The following is a 21,628-nucleotide window of genomic DNA, read 5'->3' as shown; positions in this document are numbered from 1 at the left end:
CTTTTTTTTTCAAATACACAAAGTTATGATGTTATTTAGTGGAATGATGAATTTTATTTCATCGTTGGCAGTATAGGCCCTTTGCAGCTGGGGTCACGTGACCAAATTTTTCCTAAAAAATTTTTGTATTATGGGCTATATATAACTTAAAGAATGCCAGAGATGGAAAGAGCGCATCGAAAATACCAAAGAGGCCAAGTTTGAGGCCTCAGGAAAAAACGAGTAAGTTTATACCATAGTTTGAATTTTCAGAAAATTTAGAGGATTCGTATGGAAAATGTTGCTGGAGAGCAAAGTCTTGCTCTCCAGCAACATTTTCCCATACAAATCTTCTTGTTCTTTCAAAAATTCAGACCATCATAAAATCTCATTCTCTGATGATGGGGGCCTCAAACTTGGCCATTTTGATATTTTCGACATGCTTTTTCCATTTCTGGCATTCGTTAAGTTATAGCCCATAATTTTATGAAAAGTAGGTCACGTGATGGCTTACCTGCAAAGGGCCTATTACAGCCTACTTGTCCCTAGGGACAAAACTAACAAAATGCTATCACATGCACCGCACCAGTTTTTAATGCACTTCCGGTTTCAGTGGGGTTTTCCGGTCCTTCCTTCAATTTTTCTTTTTTGTTTTGCTTGTTTACAAAACTACTTTGTGGGCAGTGTAAATCGGAGCTACCTAAATTTCTTCACGTCTATAGCTTCATAGTTTCTGTTGACTTAATAAATTTAGATCGAGTTTGAATCTTCAAGAAGTTTTCGTCAAGACAGCGAGTCTTTTTGTTTGTAGATTGTATTAAACCAGGATTAGACGATAAAGATGCTGAACATCACATGTAATGCAAAGACGCAGGAAATCAAACAAACTGCTATGTTTGCATGTATCAGATAACAGGTAACAGTTGATGTGTCTTTTTGTGTGGGCCGAGACATTTGGCCTAAGCGGTCGGTAATCGCCGGAAACTTTCGGAGTTTGGCGGTTTTTCCGATGTCCCATACGCCTGCAGTTTGTCAGCAGTATATCGCGAAACAACAAAAATTTCTCGGAAATCGGTCGCGTATTTGCGGTACAGTATACAAATTTTATTGCTTTTCTTCGTTCAAGTTTTTGTATAATGTTTATCTAGCCTGGTTCCTTTTTAAACTCAGATATCATTTTTACTCCAGAATGCTGCAAAAGTGTTACATTTCCATAGAACGCCTACTTATTTGGAAGAATAGATCTGCTGCAATTGGCGATAAGTCTTATATTTCCGCAATGAGCTGAAATTCCTGTCGGCCATGCGATTCATAAAGGGATAAGCTGAGACTTGGAAGCAAAAATGGCGAGTTTTGATTCAGCTGACTTAAATAGTAAGTATTGATACACTACTTATAAACCTTCAATTAATTCTAAATGTAGCTCATGTTCCTTGGTAAAAAGTTATGTAAATACCACGGTTATATTAAACACCGTGAGTCATAAGTCTTAAATAGGTTTCAAGTAAGCTTATATTTACATCTTGTTTGGCTAGTGATGTGTAAGATCCGATACTAATGTCTTTATTGCATTGCAACCTTTCAAGTAGAATTTACCATAACATAAGCTCGATTCAGTTGAGAAGAGGAATATTTATCATCGTTAGCCTTTAGAGTCATATTATACACTAAATTACTGGTCCCTTGGGAAACACTTTTTGTTTTCCCAAGAATCTAGATATTTTCCTCCACAAACATCAAGATTCAAGGGAAAACAATTCAAAACTCACTGTTTCCCAAGGGACAATAGCCTGTGAAGAAGGCTCACCTTCGAGTCACATGTGCAAATAGTGAATAGCGAAGCAATCTGGCGGGGTGTAGTCTGGTGAAGAGGTGCCAGGAAAGTGAGCCAGAATTGATCTCTGTAATTTTTTCAATTTTACATGTACTTCGCCTCTGCAAAGTAAAATACCATTGGTTGAAAAGCTGGAAAGACAAGAACATTGTCAATCTATTATGTTTGGTGAGAAGCGATTAGGTCCCCACCAAGTCGGTAATTAACCGTGGGCTCTCCAAATAAAAAAAAAGTCGTCCACATTTGGAGTCAGAGGAAGAATTGAGTGTGCATATTACTGATGTTTTAACAAAGTTCTAGTCTATTTCTGGTTAATTTTCAAACCAAAGAGGGAGCAAGAAATAGCAGTTGAAAGTATGTTAATGAATCAAGACATATTTGTCGTATTGCCGAATGCATATGGCAAGAGTTAAATATTACGAACATACATGATGGCAAGCGGGCAACAAAACAACACAAAGGTGTTTGCCTGTTTTATACCAGCATCATCAAGGACCAGATAGCCAAAGCAAGCTCACTTGGAATAAAGTGTGTGTCATTGCTAGGGATAAACTGTCATGGTTTTTCTTTGAAAAAAACTTTATTAGCAACAGAAATCACGCCTGCATATTGTTATGCCCAAAGACTGAAAATTTTCCTGGGAAATCTGAGCAGCCAAAGTTCATACTTTGGTGAAAATTGGTTGGCTTATGTCTTCTGCAGTTTCCAGTGTGGAAATTAATGAAACATTGGCAGAGATCAGCGCAGGCTTGCTTTCTTCTAGTCTCACAGCTTTGCCACTCGATTCTGTACTTGTGGCTACACTGCCCACACTTATGCTCCAACATGAACCTGCTTGCAGGTTAAAGGGACCAGTAATTAAGTGTTTTTTTATATAGCTGGAGGTAAGTGTAAAATAATAAGACAAGACGAAGTCAAAGTAATGGCTTGTTAGTGGGAGTTGGCAACAATTGCTTAATGGACCTTTTCAGTAATACAGTAACCATTTCGAATTCTATGTTTCAATTAGCTATTATGGAATGCTCAGGGGGCAAATTAGTATGTATTTGCCTCTATGCATCCCATAATAGCTATTTGACACAATAGGCAAAACAAAATGCATCCACAGTGGATAGCATAACGTGGTTAGTTCAGCTGGTAGAGTGCCAGACTGCTGTGGCGGAGGCTGTGGGTTTGATCCCCAGACCAGACCAACACTCAGGGTCTTAAAATAACTGAGGAGAATGTGCTATCTTTGTAATTACATCTGTAACTGGTTAGACGTTCAAGTCTTCGTGGATAAGGACCATAAACTATAGGCCTTGTCTCGTGCATCTTCAGTGTTACATGGTTAGCAGGAGATGTTAAAGAGCCCACACACTTATCGCAAAGAGTATGGCATGGAGTCCCGGCTGTTGTGGTCTGGCCTTGTCTCACGGGTTGGTGCTTCACGTACAGTTAACCTGATTGCACCTTTCCCCCTTGGACAGTATTGTCCCGGAAAAAACTGCTCTGTGTATGTCTATGTCTTGAGAGTATACCTTTCTGGAAATTGTGAAGATTAGCTCGTATGTTTAGTGATTTTTCAATTTTTTATGATTTTTGTAGTGGGTGAGTCGATCGCTAACCTGCCAAAACATCCACTGAAGAGGTTTGAGCCAACTTTGCGAAAATTTCAAGTGGCACTTCCAGCTGATCTCGCAAGACTTCAGCAGCACAAAATAAACATGGAAAAGGTAAGCCTCAACATTCCAGTTGGTTGGAGTGGGGAAGTCCACGTCCGAGTCCCAATTATGATTTAAGTGTACATGTACTAAATAAATTATTATAGGCTGAATGTGAAGGAACTTTTTCTGGATCCTTATGTTGTGTTCTTTGGAAAGACACTTTGCTGTCACAGTAGGACAGAGGGAGGTTGGAAAAAGACTATTAGTCAGTTTAGAATTTGAAGAATGATCATTACTTTGTTTGGAGAAGTACACTCAGTCTGTAGATTATGTTCATTTGTTGCAATCCATTGATTCTGCGTAATATACATGTACCCTGTAGATGTAATCAAATTGTCCTTTGTTTTGCAGTTTTATCGCTCAGAAGCTTGGTTTGAACTTAATAAAGAACAAATTAATGCTGCAAGGACAGTGCAGGTATTAGCAAATGTTTTTTTTTTAGCAATTTAGTTATACTTCCTAGTTCTACGTTGTGTTCTCAGTGATGAGCCTGTAACTTATAGCAGCAAATCATCATATGGTAACTTACTATATGCTTGGTACTCAAGTCAGTCACAATATGAAGGGTACTTGAACATATGAACTCAGTTAAATGACCTTGCTCTCCATGAGGTCTCATAGCTCAGTGAATAGAGCACCCGCCTGGTGTTCACGAGGTCATGGGTTCGATTCCTGTCAGGGACTCAGATTCTTCTTTCTCCCACCCTCGTGTCATGTTGATCACTTCACTTATCACATTTCATTACTGAGCTTAAAATTCACTATCTTTATTCACTTATCATGAAGGGTACTTGTTGAAATAAGGGAATAATAACTCATTAACCAATTGGAATAAAAACCATTCAAGTCATATCTTCTTTACTTTTTATAAAATTATTAATTTTTAATTAGTTATTTGCTTTGCCAGTCTAGAAGCTTGAGTATAGACTGTACTTTCTAGAAACTGACTATAAAGAGCAAATAGAGAATGAACAATGTTCACTCAGAATGAAGAAAAATGCCTTTCCCAAGCATCTTGATTTTAAAATTATTATGATTATCATAGTTTCCATTCTGCATTTGTTGAATTTGCACTTCTGCACAGTCATCAAGGTCTTTGCCTTTTAGACTGCTAGCAGTTACCATTTCTTTCAAAATAACTCAGCAGATGAGGGGTTGAGGCAAGAAAAGGTTGAGACAAGACAAGGTTTAGTTCAGAACCTAAAGGGCTGCTTAGACTTATGTTAGTTAGAAAACACAATGTGATGCCTAATAATTTGTAAGAGCATATTCCTTGATTTTAACATCTATTGCATTTACAGCAACTGAAATCCCACATGAAAGAAATAGAAAACACAAGAAGTCAAATACAGCTGGCAAATGTACAAGAGTTTGATGAACGGGTCAAACCAATACAGGATGAAGTGTTAGCTGGAGTGAGTTCATTCAGAGAGGTCCAGCAGATGTACACTCGTGAAAAGCAGGACAAGGAGCCCAAGAGAATGCCTTTTGCCAAGAATAGACACAAAGGTAGTGATGTGATTCTGTGTACTTAAGGCATCTGCCGACAAGTGTCCAGTGATACCCTTGATTAACCTTTGATCAACTTCTTTCAACACTGGACATCTTGATCAATACTCAGTCCTCGCTGATCAACATCTTGATCAACAACTTACTGGCGTGTCTGCGAAAATTAGTCGACTCTCGACTGATTGTCAACTGAGATGTTGATCAAGTGTAATGGTGGTGTCGATTGAGTGTCAATGGAGAATAAATTGAGTGTCAATCGAGGGTGTCAATTGAGGGTGTTGATTGACACTATGCCTCTAGTACACATGATTTGATAATGTAATTAATTATGAATCTTTTTCATATTTATTTTTTGTTCTAAATGTGGCTCACAGTACTTTTTATTAATTAAAAATCTTTCCCACCTCCCCTCTGGCATTCTATTACAGCAAGCTTACTAATGCCATACATACATTATTTCACCTCGGATTTACAAAGAGTAGCTGTATGGCTAATTTCTCCGAGAAAATAATAAATAAAGGAATAAATAACAGGGTCCAAAATTGCACTTTCCTGGTCGCCAATGCAACTAAAAATTTTGCACTGGCGACCAGAATTTCACAACTGGTCACTAGCGGGCAATTAACTATTTCATGCCACGATAATTACACAAACACTAACTTTGATTTTCAGCCAAATCGATTAAAATAAAATTCAAAGCCGCCCGCCAATTGGTCACTTCCTTTTTACCTATCCGCCGCTTTTGAAGTATAAAACCGATTTTCCTGTTATTATAAATCTACCACAACGTTTAACAGCTATGATTAGTGCAAAGCTTCGCCACCATGTTTTTTTAGCAGTTTCCCATAACATACGTATTGCGGGTGCAAGAGGCCCCATGCGTTCTTTGGCCATGAATATTTATTCAGGCGGTGTGGTGTCCAAAGATGTTCTGAAATCTTTCCGTAACTTATTACAAAGTGGAGACGGAACATCCACGAAGAAATTAGGTGGAGATTTAGATATTCTCTGGGTGTCAAAAGGTGGAAATGTAGATCTGTCAAAGTGGTCAAAAGATGATTTCAGCACTGGTTTGATTCCTGATTACATCAATTGCAAATATTTTGCTGGCAAGCCCATGGTGACCCAAAATTTTGTTTTGTGTTTCGTCGCAAAGGAAAAATTTTATTGACACTTTTTGGCCACCACATTTCTCCATATGGCGACTGAAAAAAAATTTCAGTCACCAGTTGGCGCCTGCCTAAAAAAGCTAATTTCGGACCCTGAATAAATAACTAACTAAATAAACAAAATAGTATTGATAATAAAAAAATAATAATAAAATCGCATATTATATTCAGTACAATAAACTAATATTTACATAAGTAACAATTGCATAGCTGTTCGAAAGAAATTTGGCCTATTTTAGCTCTAAACTCATTCAAGGAGGTTATTGACCTCAGGTCCTCTGTTAGGTTGTTCCTCATGTTTGCAGAAGTGTATCTGAAGGAATGAAGACCATAAGTGGTTCTGTTAATGTATGGGATAACAAGTTTCCTTGATCCTCATAGGTTGCACTCAGTATTTCTCATTTTACTTCATCTCACTTCATCTCACTTCATTTTGCTATGAAGATTGTCTCAAGAAATGGTTATCCAAATTTACCAGTGAACATGTGATGTTAGAATTGGTTGCCTTGGCAATATCAAACATGATAGAATGTACCTTTTTGGTATCATTACTAGCATCTCTCACTGTGAAAAGTGTGATTTTAATTAGTTTTGTAGAACATTTGCTGAATTGACTGAAACCTTTGAGAATTGTGAGTCAACCTATACATGTAGTTTTGTGAATATATGTGTACCAAATCTTGAATTTCAATATATTTGGCCTACTAAGTCTTGAATTTCCAGATTTAATAATTTTATTGCATATTTTTTTATACATTATTTTATTGAGTACTTTTTCATACAAACATGATAATAGTAATCAAGGATTCTGGTCTCACTGAGGGTGAGCTACGCAGATACAACACATCAAGTATCTTTTGTCTGTTTTACTGATGAAACAGACTTCAGTCTTGGCAATAATCCCAGAAGGGGGGGACACTCATATGAAAAGGTCAGGGATACTTGTCATCTCACTTAGGGGTATAAATCAAGGATTCTGGTCTCACTAAGGGTGAGCTTCACCTAGATTGGTCTGCTTTAGGGGATGAATTAAAATTTTCCGACGATTATCCCCAACCTTTTCATATGGGGTAATAATTCTCAGAATTACAGTCACAAACCCCACATCCAATGATAACTTATTTGGTAACTCCTTAATTCTAGTAAGAGTGCCTGATGTAACAGAGATGACCAATAACCCACAACAACTTCAATCCCAGCTGGTAGTGGAACAAGATGCCGCAGCTTCCTGGGATTCATTGAGAGAGGTGAGCTTTTTTTTGGTAAGTATGGATGGGGAATTGCAATATGTTACAAATCCCCACAATGAGAATCTATTGAGCCCAAACCTAGCTAACACTAAGGCCTTCACAAACAATACACTCGCTCACCAATGGCAATATCAGCAATTTTTCGCAGCCTTTATATTAACTAAAAATCAACTCCATAGATCAATTTTTCAGTCACAATTTAACAGATATACAAAATTTTATAAGAAATCATAGCAGAGTTATAAAAATATGGGACCCCAATCTTACCAATTTTTACAAAGAAATGTACCAGTATGCCGGCGGGGGGGGAGGGGGATTTGACATTTGTCCCCAGACATACGTTTCATTGTATAAATTGACAAGTTTTGGGTCCCATATGTTCACTAGTTTGCAATGGATTCTCATGAACCTTTGCATATAATTTTACTAAATTTGACATGATAAGGCTAGTGGCGAGACAAAAAATGGGAAATTGTGACATCGGTAGAAAGGTCCATTAGATTATGAGCTAGATATTCCAATGAAATACATAATGTAATAGTTGATGATAACCAAATCAACTATTACCTCATATCAAATCAAGAGCGAACAATCTAATTGTTTTAGTATTAAACTTCTTGCTTGAGAAAAATTGTGCAAACTGAATTGTCATTCAAAATTTGCATCTGTGTTTCTGTGCATCCAATTTTTCAACAGTTTTGCGATTTTAAAGTCAACAAACTGAATATCCTTTTATTCTTCTCAGGATTATCTATTTGCTTCTAAAATGTTCTTTCAAAACTTCAGAAAAATGTGGTTTCATATACAACCTACAGCCACTGCCCTCTAGTTAACAATTAGATTATGAGCTTGAGATTTCTATTGTATGATAGTTGATGAGGTCACAGACAACTATCACGCATAGAATCAGACACTTCAAAAGTGGAAAGAAGCGGCCATCATTTTACTAACACTCGCACGCTGCCACGCTACTAACTATCTATCACAGAATAGATAGTGGGTAGAGTAGCCAATCAGAGAATGGTATGCATGATAGACTGTAGATTTATACTTACAGCTGATACATGTTGATGAACAATAGCCCCCATTTGGTGTGAAAATATGCTCAAATATTTGTCCGCAGACATTATCTGTTCTGAGAAGCGAACAGATTTCTGAGAGCATAGCTCAAGGGAAACTGAACTTTGAGAAACAGATAATGTCTAAAGACAAATGTCCGAGCATATTTTCAGAGTCAAATGGAGGTTATTGTGTTTATTTTCCTTAAAATATTTTTCGCAACATGGGCAGTTTTGAAAATTGGGGAATATTCTTGTATATTTCCAAGTTTTAGCTGGGGAATAGTTGGTCACGTGACGCGTTTAGACCAATTGCACATGAGCGCAAATATTTGATAGATTATAATGTATGATAACTCAGCCAATCAGAATGCAGCATTGACATTAGTATGCATACCTTTCTTTGTGCTTCTTTGTATAGCATAACTGATTTCAGGAATTATTTCTTTTCTACAACAGGGTTTAGAGGAGCTTAATGAATTGATTCATGACTTTTCATCTTTGGTTCATGTAAGTCTGTTAATAGTCTTCCTAAGTGCAGCAGTGTTCCATTGGTGCAAACTGAAACTCGTAGAAACAAAATCATTAAGTCAAAATATCAACTCTTTATTTTTAATTATTTTATTTCTGGTCATTGTGAATTAGTTTAATTTTAAGGTATATCATATGTATTCTGTTCCAGTCCTTAAAATCAGAGAAGTCAGATGACACATCAACACTTACACTAATTCCAGTTTCTGTAGCCTGAAGCACACAGGTTCAGGTTAACCCCTCACCCCACCCCCCTGACTCACCCCCCTCTCCCGAAGAATTTTATTAGATTGTCCTTAGAATTCACCGCTGCCCATTTATTAAGCCCTATGTAGAGATAGGGTCTGCATTTGAGAGCAAAGAGTCTTGCCCCTGAATACAATTCAATGACCTCAAGGAGGTTGAACCCCAGTCTCAGTAATATGATAATATGATTGAATATTGCATAGATTCAAAATGTACAGGTGTCAAGTTACTTGCAGTAAAAGGGTTACTCTTCGTTTACCCCTCAAGTCGATTAGCCGCTAGCCAGTTAACCACCAATCAGAAGTAAATTAGCCCTCATTCACACTTAAGAATGAGAAGTAGATGGGGGCTAGTCAACTTCTGGTTGGGGGTTAATCAACTTATGGCTGGGGGCTGAAAAGTTAGAGGCTAGTCGACTTGGTGGCTAAACGACCGGTTACCAGCAAAAAGCTCAAGCAGATACACTAGGAATTGCAGAGAAATTTTAATTATTTTTAACATTTCAAATAAATTTTGGAGACTCTTCCTAGGTGCGATTGGTTAGCTTTAATATTCTGCTGCTTTTTTGTTATTAAAATGCAAACTTCAGGAGCAACAAGAAACAATCGACTCTATCGAAAACAACATTGAGAGTGCACAGGTCAACGTGCAGGAGGGAACCCGGCAATTAGGCAAGGTAAGCTGTTGAAAAACTCTTCAACTCTGGCAAGCACTTCAGATCTATATTGCTGTGTAATGCTTTTAATCCCTCTGCACGCCTTACAGACCTATAATGTAAGATAAATACTATAGCCTCCATTTGACGCGAAGAGGTGCTCGGATTTTTGACTGTGGACATTATCTCTTCTGAGAACCGAACAGCCTTCCAAGAGCGAAGCTAGAGGTTAAACTGTGAGCTTTGCAGAACAGATGATGTCCAAGGACAAAATCATATCCAAGCATATTTTTCAAGTCAAATGGAGTTCATTGTGTTTATTATTTTTCACATATTTTTTGCAACACGCGGAGTTTTTAAAATTCGGGAATATCTCCAGTTTTAGCTGTTGCATGTTCAGTCACGTGTTTTCCCTTGGAAATACTTTTTCAGTCCTTTGCTATTGGCTTTCTCAAACCGCAGACATCTTGAACTATTTATTTTTCGTTTCGAGACAGCTGGGCTCAACTGTATCGTACATTTTACTCTCACTATCTCTACTTGCATTGCCTGCAAGCATACATGTGCACCATATTTTCGATAAAATTTTGATTATCTTTCATGGTGGTGAGTGCTGTCCATGTCAACCCAAATAATTCCTGAAATTCCATTCTGGACTCTGGTCAGAGATTTGTGTATTGCTGTCGATTGGTTGTTATTTTCGTGCGAAAATTTCAACCGACAATTGAGGGGAAAAAACACTTAAGGACATAACACGGAACGTGCCGCGTCCCCGAGCGCCGTTCCATTTCACCATTTAAGGGCGGGAAACAGAGAGCGCAGAGCTTGATGTTTAGGCGGGAACCAGGTCAAAAACTCCGCACGCATTGGGCTCTAACCAAGGAGGGAGACCAGGGTCGAGACAAACACGGAATCTTCCGAACTTTATCATCTCCATGGAGTTTTTTCGGTTCAAATCTCAAACATTTAATTCAGTATTTACTCCAGTTAGTGTTTTTATTTATATTATTATAATTTTGTTATTTTTTCCTTTTCAGGCCACCAAGCTCAAAGCGGTTGCCTATCCCCTGATCGGTGCAGCAGTAGGAGGAGTATGTGGGGGACCCGTGGGCTTGGCGGTGGGGTTGAAAGCCGGTGCTGCAGTAGCCTTGGGTGGGGGGATTGTGGGGTTTTTCGGGGGGAAATACTTCAGGAAGAAGCAAGATGATGCAACTGATATTCAACTTGAAAACCTGAGTTCCAGCAGAGAGGTCAAGAAATATCATTGACGAGGTGTGGAGACTGGAGACTGGGTCCATGAGGGCGAATAACTATTTTCTAAGGGTTGTGTGTCATATTTTAGTGTGGTGACTTTTTTCAGCACTGAGGTATTTTCACTTGGGAACGCAGAGTATATAGGGTAAGTGGATTGTAGAGAAGCTTTCCACGGCTACGTGGTCCTTGAAATTGCGACTTCGTATATGTCTTTGTACAATTGTCATTGTAAAGCGAGAATTATAAATGAAAATTCAAGCTTTTTTGCCACAGAATATCCCAGATTATTAAATTCTCAGCCTCGGATAATGCAATTCTAGCTTTCTGATTGGTTCACTGGATCTCGGTTACCAGCCATTATACCTGCGTTTGACCTTATATGGAAATGAAAGCGGCAAATGTCGCTCGGCATGAGCTTTTTCGCGTGAAGCGAAGTTTCGTCGACAAAAAAAATGGGTGAAGAAAAGCACATTCGGTGAGCTATCTACACAGGAAATACGGGAAATTATGGACAATGCCGTCCCAGTAACAACAAAAAAGCCACAAAGTTCGAGATAAGGTTATTTAACGGTACGTATACGTTAAGTTTCCCTTAAAGGTGCAAAATTAAAATATGACTGACGAGATTTTAAGCATTCATGAAGATTATGTGACAAAAACAATGTTTACCTTAACAGAATGGCTTGCTAGCCCTGGTGGCACCAAATTTTCGAAACCGATATAAGAAAAGTCAAAAGAAGAACTGAATGTTCAGTTGAAGTGTTTTTACTCGTCTGCGAGGAAGAAAGATGACACGTATTGCAAAAGTTCATTGATTAAATCCATTAGAGCCGCCGGTTGATCATTTCCTTTGCACGCCGCCGCACAACAAACCGTTTTCCTTTATCTCTGATCAGGCAAATAAATTATTAGAGCATATGCATTTGTAAAAGGCCGCAGCAAAACAGGCATAATTGCCGGCGTAGTCCATAAGAAACCAGTTTCCAATGAGCAGATGAGGAAACTGTTCGACTAAGCAAGCTCGGATCGGCCGAGAGCAAAAATCCCGCACAGCTACAGAGGACGATCTAGTTTCATCTCAGTCTCTTTTTTGGCCGACGACGACGAGAGAATCAACGACAGCTAGCGCCAACAATTCTGTCCTTGCGAAAAACACCTCAAGGAGTTGAGTGTTTTGAGCTGAACCGAAGTAAGCCCGGTTCTTTACCAGCCACGAAAAATCACCAGGGTGGCCTCGGAGATTCTGAAGATGAATCTGACGCTAAGATAGTTTCTGTCCTTGACTCTAAATCTGGCCAACAATGAGCTCCACACATACAGCTCGAAATGCCAAGGCTTTCAAAGCAAGGGAATCCTGAAAGGGGTCTTGTCGAGAATAATTTTGGCACAACGTCTGTGTCACATTGCGATCAAAGTTTTCCGCGGCATTATTACAACGGCAATGTGCAAGTGCACAATTATTCGGCTCTTCTCCATGACTCGTACTTGAACGTTTTTCAAACTTTCTGACCAGGATTATATCTCCTTCATTTGATAGACTTTCCTTGAATTCTACGCGATTGTAATTTCATTCAGTAAATTCGCTTGCTTCGCTTTCAAATTTTTCATTCAACTAATTTTACAAACGGCGCGCATGTCATCTGATTTCCCACTTGTTGTTGTTTTTGTCACATCGACTTCCGGTCGTTTTGTAAAATTAAATCCAATCAAGCTATATTTCCAAGAATACAAAAGCACCGAATTTAATAAAACAATTATTCCATTCGCGCTTGTTGGATATGAGATTGGTTATAGCCAACTCGGCCCTACGGGCCTCGTTGGCTATTTACCATCTCATATCCAACGCGCGCTCATGGAATAATTGTTAATTGTTCTAAACTGAAGGGGATTGTTCGTTTGTGGCGGAACCAAGGCCTAGAACCCAACAGAACTGTCTTTACCAGTGATCTTTTGTCACGCAATTGTGTGTTTTCCAAATTATAGTAGATGTATATAGACTGTGGCAGCCACTCTTATCGTCGAGTGGGACACGAAAGAACGCGCGTGAGGAATAATGGCCGCGCGAGTTCCACACGCGACAGACTAAGAGAATGCTAGAGTAAATAAGTAAAAGCAATGGACATGTACACGAACCTAAATAAAGTACTGTTTAACCAAGCCTACACTGAGTTTGGCCTGTTAATAGTTGAAAAGTTTGTGTTTACCTGCCTAGGATAAAGCGGCCGACAAGCAAAGAGTAAAATTATAGAAAACCAACCAAACAGGAAGTTCTGCCAGTTGATGAGTTAAGAGAGGTTTTTTTTTTTATTGTCAGGGAATAATTTTTGTTAGTAATATACTGAATGCAGTACAGTGGGGAGCACAAAATCAATGTACATAACACTGACCGTAAGCTGGTAGGTTGGTTAATTCCAAGAATATCATCTAACCTTAGTTATGGCGTCCAAGCAAATCAAAGTCAAACAAGCAGGATACTCTTGCAAACAAATCTCAAAATTGTCTGGAAGTCGTTACGATGAAAATCTCAACAATGCCCGTAAGACTTTGGCGAAGTTGAAATCGACATTAATTAATTCCTCAGTGGACTACAGAAAAGTAAATTTCGAGTTCTTAAGATAAATCAACAATAGCCTCCATTTGGCGCGAAAATATGCTAGGATAATTGTCCGCGGGCATTATCTGTTCCGAGAAGCGAAGAGTTTTCCACAGCTGTGAGACGTCGTTATCAAGAATGACAGAAGAGTGGAGGTCAATGCGTGATGATGGGCAACCCGTGGGGATAGTGTCGATGGATTTGTCAAAGTCCTTTGATGTTACCAGTACCCCTGTTATTAGCCAAGCTCAAACCCTACGGACTAGACGAGGACAGCTGTGCCCTGTTAAGAGACTATCTGTCAAATTGACAACAGAGGGCGAAGATTGGTGACACTTTCTCGTCATGGGAGACTGTTAAGCGCGGAGTGCCTCAGTTTTAGGCTCTATTCTTTTTAATATATTCATAGACGATCCTTTTCTATCATATAAAGAGAGCGAAGCTAAACGAGTATGCTGACGACCATCAAATTTATAACTCGAACAGCGATCCGGTGGCACCAGAAGAATGCTTCTGTAAGGAAGCTGAAACAGCAAATCAATGGTACAATGACCACGGTATGATTGTCAACGAAACTAAACATCAGGCCTTGATCGTTGGTGATACGGAGCATACTTTCTCTTTCTAGTAAAAGAGTTAATTGACTTCAGTTTGATAAACGCGTATGTTCGCTTTGCAAAAAGCCGTAAATAATCAGTTAAATGTCATGATGAGGTTTAGAAAACTGATCTCCAAAGCCACCTTGGTCAGTCAGTCAGTAACTTTACCATTGTGTCAAATTCTTCTAGCCGACCACAAGCGGTCTTCTAATCGAGGACACTTAAAAGTACACTGTATAAGGCCTTTACCCTACCACACTTACATTACTGTTCATCGGTGTGGCATTTCTGCGACGCGCGAAATACTGAGAAACTAGAAACTAGATGGTGCTCTCAATAAAAGGAATCTTAGATTCACTCTAGATGATTTTGAATCTACACAAAATACCTCATTGGACAAAGTCAACTGTATTTCTCTATATAACAGACGTATACACAATATGTTAATTGTACTCTACAACAGTTTATTTCTAACTAAGTATCCTATCTACATGAGGAATATGTTTACTGTCCGTACTACCTCCTATAATTTACGCTGTAACTACATTCTGACCCTCCCTGTACCTAAAACTTCTACTTATGACCTTCTCTCTTTTTCTTATCATGCTGTTAAACAATGGAACTCACTGCTGGACAATGTTCGAACTTTGAACCTCAATGACTTTAAAAAATATATTAGCTGGCCTTAATGTAAATTTGGGACATTTTGTAAATTAACTTTCTGCTTAATATGGTATTTTAAAAGATTTATTTCATTTTAGCCGTTAGTTTTAAATATTGTACTGAATTGTAGTTTGTATATTACAGTATATTATTTTGATTTCTTTTGTTATTTTTCTCTCGGAAGAATTACTTGTTAATAGCTACTCTTAAATTCGAGAAAAAATAGTCTATGTATTTATTTATGTATGAGAGTCCCTCGTTTGCGTCTTAGGAATATAAATAGGTTGTAAGCTGCGTGGCTTATGAATGCAATGCGGAGAGGCTGGGCACCCCACAATCAATACATGATTTCCATTGAACCACAGTCGCCATAAACTTTTATGAAAACCGCGTGGATCTAAATCCCAGATTTTGAAACATTTTGCCACGTTGTACCACGTGGTGAAGTCGTAGATATTGTCCATTCTGATGTAAAACGCATAAATCTTGTCCTCTGTGAAGGGAACAAAATCCACGGGGTTTGTACAGGGCGTTTTTGAATGATCCAAGATTTTAGCACCTCTGAAAAAAGGAAAACCAGACGAGAAAGATATTATGTCAATCGTAGACTTCATACAACAGGTAAATGAAAATTCAGGCAGCCCCGTTCGGGTGGATTTAAAGCATTAAAACCCCAACCTCTTTCCCAGGTCTTTTCCCAATCTCTATGGAAAATCCCCAGGGAACGAGCTTGATAAACCCTAGGCGCGACTAAAGTAGGCCATGGTCTGTCCGATGAGACAGCCAATCAGATTGGTTGCTTTTCAATAGAACACACTGCCTTGACAGCCGATATATTATCTTTCAATAGCATTCTTCATTTTTTTTTTTTTTTTAATGTTCACCACATTTTACCTCAATAGTCTCTCTATTTCCTTCTCGTAGTTGTCCTTGTACATGACGTTCACATCCAGCTTAACATTTGGCTGAGTGTTCAGCGCATGTTTAGAGAAGTAATGGCTTTGAAAGTATGGGTTCATGTTCAGACCCTTGGCCCCAAAATGATAGGTGCGAGAGATGTCAGGTATAATGCACTCGCGGTCCTTTCTCTGATCCGGGCCCCTCATCCACATGTCCCAGTCCGAGAAGTCGTCGGGTCCAGGCCACTTTTCTTCTAGCTCGTCTTTGTACAGATTTCGCTGCAAAACCCTTAATTTTCAAATTCAAAAATCAGCACCAAAAATATTCTATGTTAAGTGCAAAAATAAGTAAAGTAAAGTGAGTCGTACCCAGACAAGAGTGGCCAACAGCCTCTGGGCTGCCGCATGTCAAACTTCAGCTTCTGGTCCCTTCCTTACTTCTTTACTTCCGAGGGTTCTCGCCTCTTTGAAACCTCTGTTTCGAGGGACATTTGAGAGTGCTTACTGGATTGCAGGATATAGTGCCCTTAAGCTTTCCCCCCTGTCTCCCGTACCCATCCGGCATTTTATCCCCCTATTTTTATGGTTCCCCGTCCCTTGTTTCTCCCTCCCCTCTACAATGATACTCATAGTCACTCATGCTAAGAGTGGACAAATAGACATTGGTGTAATGCTCTCCGATGTCTTTTTACTGTATAAGCAAATCAACTCCTTACCATCCGAGTCCTGGCATTGTCTCCACTCTGTACATCATGGCTGGATCTTTAACTGTGTGTTGATAGCCCTGACAAAACGAAAATTCCAATACTCGGTTTAAAACAGAAACAGTCAGCCAGCTATAATCGACCACCATAACTATTACAGTTTGGTTTGCGTCAGTGGCTTGTTCCGTATTAGCCCAGAAAGAACCAAAAATGCCAGATGATCCCTCTGTTCTATTTTAACCCTCCGTTCCTCGGTTCCTCCCTTCCCTGACTCCCTCTGTGTCTCCTCCATCCTCCCCTTAATCCCATCCTTTGTCTGTCTCTCCACCCTGTTCGTTCACCCCTCCCTCCCTCCGTTCCTTAATGCCTCTCCCTTTTTCTCTCCTCTCCCCCTCCCTCCCTCCATCCGTTCCTTCCTTCCTTTTGTTGTTTTGCAGGGTCTGACATCAGAGTTATTACCTGATCATTCCAAGCTGATATGCAGTAAAGACTGTCATCTTTTTCCAATACCGGAAGAAGTTGATTGAAGTAGGTGAGAATATCCACAGATATATCAAGATCTTCTTCAAGAATAACCAGAAAGTTTGCCTCGGGATACCGATCAAATGAAGCAGTCAGTGATTTCTTGTAATGCTACAGAGACAACAAGAGTTGCAAGTAAGAGCGGTTTTCACTTGAGTGTCCAAAAGTAATTGGTTTTGCACTTACTACCGCACATGATTGGCTAAAAAAAGTCGCGCAACTTTTTCATCCGATGAGAAGTAAAACCAAAATCAATCGTGACTTACTCGCACGCGTTTTCCCGCGCTTTGCATCAGCTACATGTTATTACTTTGAGTTTTGATTGGTTCATTGAATTGTCTGTGTCCTTTGTGATTGGCTAGAGAGATTACTTTGGGTTTGATCTTACGACACTCAATCAGTGAAAACCGCTCTCAATTCATATTACACAAATGTGGAATATGTGTTAAATTGGCCTGGCTAATGGCTAATGCTTACGGTCTTTCGGGATGAGGGGTCCTCGTTCAATCCTTAATTCACTGCATCTTTTTTTCTTGGGAAAGACACTTAACTCTCCTCTTAGGAGAAAACATAGGTATCAGGCAAATGCTAGGAAAATCAACCATTTTATTTTAACCTAGAATAGAAGTAGGCAAGGGCTTTGAAATACATACACAGAATCTGTAGTTATTGTAACGTTAACACAGGTACGGAGAAGTCGGAGTCGAATTGGATTATCACCTCAGAGAACACCTTTGTGCTTTGTGTTATAAATAAGTTATCGCATACTTCCTAATGAAATAAGGTTTAACAACACTCAGCTGCTTCAGAATTCTATCTATTTGTTGGGGAAAAAATTTCATTTTTTTAGAGTTTCCAATTTTTCGTAATTTGAAAACTCTTTCCTCGAAGCCACATTTCAAGAGCTTCGCACTGTACCTGGGCGATTCTGGCGTTTCGTTTGCTTACACCCTCGTGTTGGTCAACCTTTAACTTGTACAGTCCAGCAAGTAATGCAGGCTCTTCAAAGAAGCCGTCAATAAAGACTGTTACCATGGCAGCATTCAGTCCTACGACTCTCCGCAGTGATTGCAGCATTCTGAAAAAGTACTGTGGGCGGTTACTGGCCATGATTAACACAGGAAGGTCGATACGGCTTCCGTCCGGTAACGGAGGAGGGTCAAAGACTAGAGAGTCGGGATTCTCACCTTTGGAAAACAATGAAATATAAAAAAGTAATGTCCTCAAATGTGCTGAGAACTGTGCACAATATTGTTTTTGACACCTCTCAGATAATACGCGTGCAACCATTGGTCAATTCTAGGGCTGTATCGTACGGCACTAGAGTCAAATGTTTTTCTTCAGTTCTCCAGAGTGTGAGGTTACAAACATCTTAATCACTTTGAATTCCTATTGGTCTCAGTCATGGCCCGCCCTCTTGTGGCTTAAATTAGTAAATCGGTGACGGGAAACTGAGACTCGGTCAATAACTTATGGTGCGGACCTCAAACTCAGTCAATGACAGGTATGCGTAATAAGCGATCAGGTATGATAATGATGATGACTTCAGTATAACCGAGTTTAAACCACCATGATGACAAATAAGTACGAAATGGAATGTTCTTTTCCAGCTGTGTTTTCCATATAAACTACAGCTTTTCAAAGGTAAAAATGAACTACTTACATTTACAAATGTCTTTGTATCCATCAAACTTATCGCAAAACTCTTTCCTTCGACTGTTGGCTTCGTTATTTTCCCAACTGCACCCTACAATCTTTTCCGCTCTGAAAGGAACTGTCGTGTGAATACTGACAGGAGAAGCCCATTCCTGGTCATTCAGTGAATGCTGAAATCCCTCAGCATACACGAAGTGTTCATTGTTGACTCTCTGAACCACAAATGCCCACATGTCGCGCCACTGTAATTGGTTGATGTAAGTACTGCCCAAGCTTTTGAGGAAGCTTCGCGCGGATTTCATCAAATTCGTGGTCGCCTCGTCCTTTTGAAAAGAAATAAGATCAGAACTTTATTAGTGTGTTGTCCTTATTATTGTTGGTTCTCGCCTTGCTCTGAGGGTTTTGCTCCGGTTTCACCGGTTTTCCTCCCTCCACAAAAACCAACACTCCAAATTCCAATTTGACCAGGATCGAAAACCCGTATGAACACCAGTTAAGGCTGATGGGGCTTCCTCGCCAAATATTGTAATTTTTACAGGATTGCACATTTGTTTGTCTTCTAAGCTGGCGGCCCTACCTTAACAGCGAAACAAAGGATCCGTTCTTCTCGCAGACTGCGGATGAAATCTATTAGTTGTTTGGATTCTTGGCCGGTGGAATATGTGTCAAAAACTCGCCAGGTCGTCACACTTCCTTTGGCTTGATGAAGAACCACAACGTGTATCCCAATTGATTGGGTTCCTTCATAAACCTGAAATGAAAAGGAAGTAAACGAACGCTCACACGCAAAAGGTATCACTGCCTTGTGGTCCTTTCTTAACCTTGTTTGGCTAGGCAAAGATCAGTAACGAGAAACCCATATTCGTTTTTTTTTCACTGAATCAGTGCAAAAGGGCAAGTCAGAGTGTTTATTCCGAGGAAGATAAAATACAGTGAAAACCCGCTTGTGAGAACTTACATTTTTTTGAATCTAGCAAAACAGGTTCTAGTATTTCGGAGTAGTTATTGGCAATTTCAGTCAGGTAGGTTCTAAATTAGGTCCTTTATTATACAACTTAGGAAATTACTGTATTGTGATTGGCTGAGAGCAGGCCAATTTATCGTTAATTCTTAATTTGCACTGCAGTGCAAATTAACGCGCACGCATTTGTGATCTTCCCAGTCATATAATATACGAGTAATCGTACGAAGGCACGAGCAACTAAGGACTTACACTACTCGTGATATCTGAAAATTCTTTCAAATTTTGAAATATTTTGAAATATTTGAAGATTTTGTCAAATTTAGTGAGAATTGTCAACTATCACATGTAGTGTGTTTTTCTACCTTAGTGAACTGCTGTTTCAGTTTTAAGCTAACATTCTACGTGGCCAAAATAATTCAAAATGCCGTGACTGATCTTTAAACCACAAACTTCTCAATAATCCAATTCGACTCCAACTTCTCCTTACTGTATCGTAATCAGAGCCTTTGTTAATTACATTGAATTCATTTTTCTCACTAGCTTCCATTCCGGACATTATTGTCGATTTTAGATGGAAATACAACTAATTGGGAAGGATACAGAGAATGCCAACATTTTGATCGTTAATCTATGCAGTTTAATAACTGTCTTATTTTAGGGAGAACCGCGGTCTATTCCGTGCTCAGCATAATTAAGGATAGACACGTGTGATTTATATGCTCACCAGTTTTCCATTCACCGTCACTGAAACGTTTTCTTTGCTCGAGAAAACCTGTATGTCTAAATGACCTAAAGAGCAACGACAAAGGAGAAGAAAACCAAAAAGATTATTTGTAAAGCTAAACATAACATTAAATTCTTCAAATTTGACAACCTGATCTGTATACATTTGCTAAAAATTCGAACACCTCGAACGAAAGGTTTGACAAAGAATGCGGTTAGCGGGCAAGGTGAACCAACTATAAACTGAACGGTTACCTGCGCGGGATTGCCCGATCTGTCCCGCAAGAAAACCAGATTTACTCACTTGGAACAGTGGCTGTCTTCACAACATTGCTATCGGCGCCGTCACGTGATCGCCAGAGAGATTGTCGAGGAGTTTCAGGATCAATAATTGACTTTTCACCTTCAGCGTTCATTCTCCTCGTCTCCAGTATAAATAGTATATTACCTAGAAAGGTTAAAAACACTACCAGACCTAATAAAATGCGAATTAGAGTCGCCATTGTGAATTTACGATGTACCCTGTGAACGGCTCCGTAGATGGGTACTTGAACGTTACAAGCCGAGGAGTTTGGAACGGATTTTGACGATGAATCTTTTCTTGTCTTCATAGCATTGTTCAATGTTTTGCCGACTTAAATATGACTCTTTGGAGGCTGCTTGACGCCGTACTCAGATATTGTCTGAACCAGACAGTCCGCGGTAGTCCAATTGTATCGATGATGTGGAGAAAACCAAAAGGTGTTAAATGGAATAAAATTATCAAAAAGAATTGTTGCTGTGATGCATACCGTAACCTAGGAACTGCCGCGCAATCTTCCAAAATTGATGCTCCGAAAAGACTGCCAAAATATTGACCGATCTTTGTTTATGTAAGGCCCCGTCGACAGTACGCCGGAGGAATCTGAAGACGTCGGCTTTTCGTTCCGTGTGGACAGAAAAACATTTTGAAAACGGAGCTTTACGAAAACGATGACATGGCGATAATCCTGTGATTTTCCTGACGAACTTTTCCTCAAACACAAATCCAAACTGACCGATGGTTGTTCCGTTTTAAATATCTCCTCCGTAGTGTGGACGGAAAACATTTGATTCGTTTTCAAAGACAAAAACT

The 21,628-nt window shown here is 39.3% G+C and overlaps 2 protein-coding genes across 4 annotated transcripts; one reads left to right on the top strand and one right to left on the bottom strand.

The window, feature by feature from the left end:
- The first annotated feature begins 635 nt into the window (after positions 1–635).
- Positions 636–13,353, top strand: LOC110063435 (syntaxin-17-like). Of its 3 annotated transcripts, none has more exons than XM_089288113.1 (9): positions 636–1,067; positions 1,168–1,353; positions 3,401–3,528; positions 3,871–3,936; positions 4,821–5,028; positions 7,341–7,459; positions 8,965–9,015; positions 9,872–9,958; positions 10,975–13,353. In XM_089288113.1, exons 2-9 carry the CDS (start codon positions 1,323–1,325, stop codon positions 11,203–11,205), a joined length of 921 nt encoding a protein of 306 aa, XP_089144239.1. In that variant the 5' UTR covers positions 636–1,067; positions 1,168–1,322; the 3' UTR covers positions 11,206–13,353. The 3 variants fall into 3 exon arrangements, with proteins under 3 accessions (XP_089144239.1, XP_089144241.1, XP_089144240.1); XM_089288115.1 differs by having other exon boundaries at positions 638–1,067; positions 7,341–7,444; XM_089288114.1 differs by lacking the exon at positions 636–1,067 and having other exon boundaries at positions 1,074–1,353.
- Positions 13,354–14,775: 1,422 nt separating this feature from the next.
- Positions 14,776–21,622, bottom strand: LOC110063527 (protein O-linked-mannose beta-1,2-N-acetylglucosaminyltransferase 1-like). The gene is made up of 9 exons (XM_020770526.2): positions 20,819–21,622; positions 20,516–20,580; positions 19,405–19,578; positions 18,835–19,150; positions 18,090–18,358; positions 17,109–17,282; positions 16,662–16,729; positions 15,941–16,234; positions 14,776–15,607 (listed from the first exon to the last, which is right to left on the bottom strand). Exons 1-9 carry the CDS (start codon positions 21,123–21,125, stop codon positions 15,286–15,288), a joined length of 1,989 nt encoding a protein of 662 aa, XP_020626185.2. The 5' UTR covers positions 21,126–21,622; the 3' UTR covers positions 14,776–15,285.
- Between the last annotated feature and the right edge of the window lie 6 nt (positions 21,623–21,628).

This window comes from Orbicella faveolata, unplaced genomic scaffold (genome assembly GCF_042242905.1).
Source record: "Orbicella faveolata isolate gen_17 unplaced genomic scaffold, um_ofav_v1 contig_15, whole genome shotgun sequence".
Taxonomy (NCBI): Eukaryota; Metazoa; Cnidaria; class Anthozoa; order Scleractinia; family Merulinidae; genus Orbicella; species Orbicella faveolata.
Note: the sequence above shows the minus strand (reverse complement) of the source record. Positions and strands in the feature narration are given on the sequence as shown.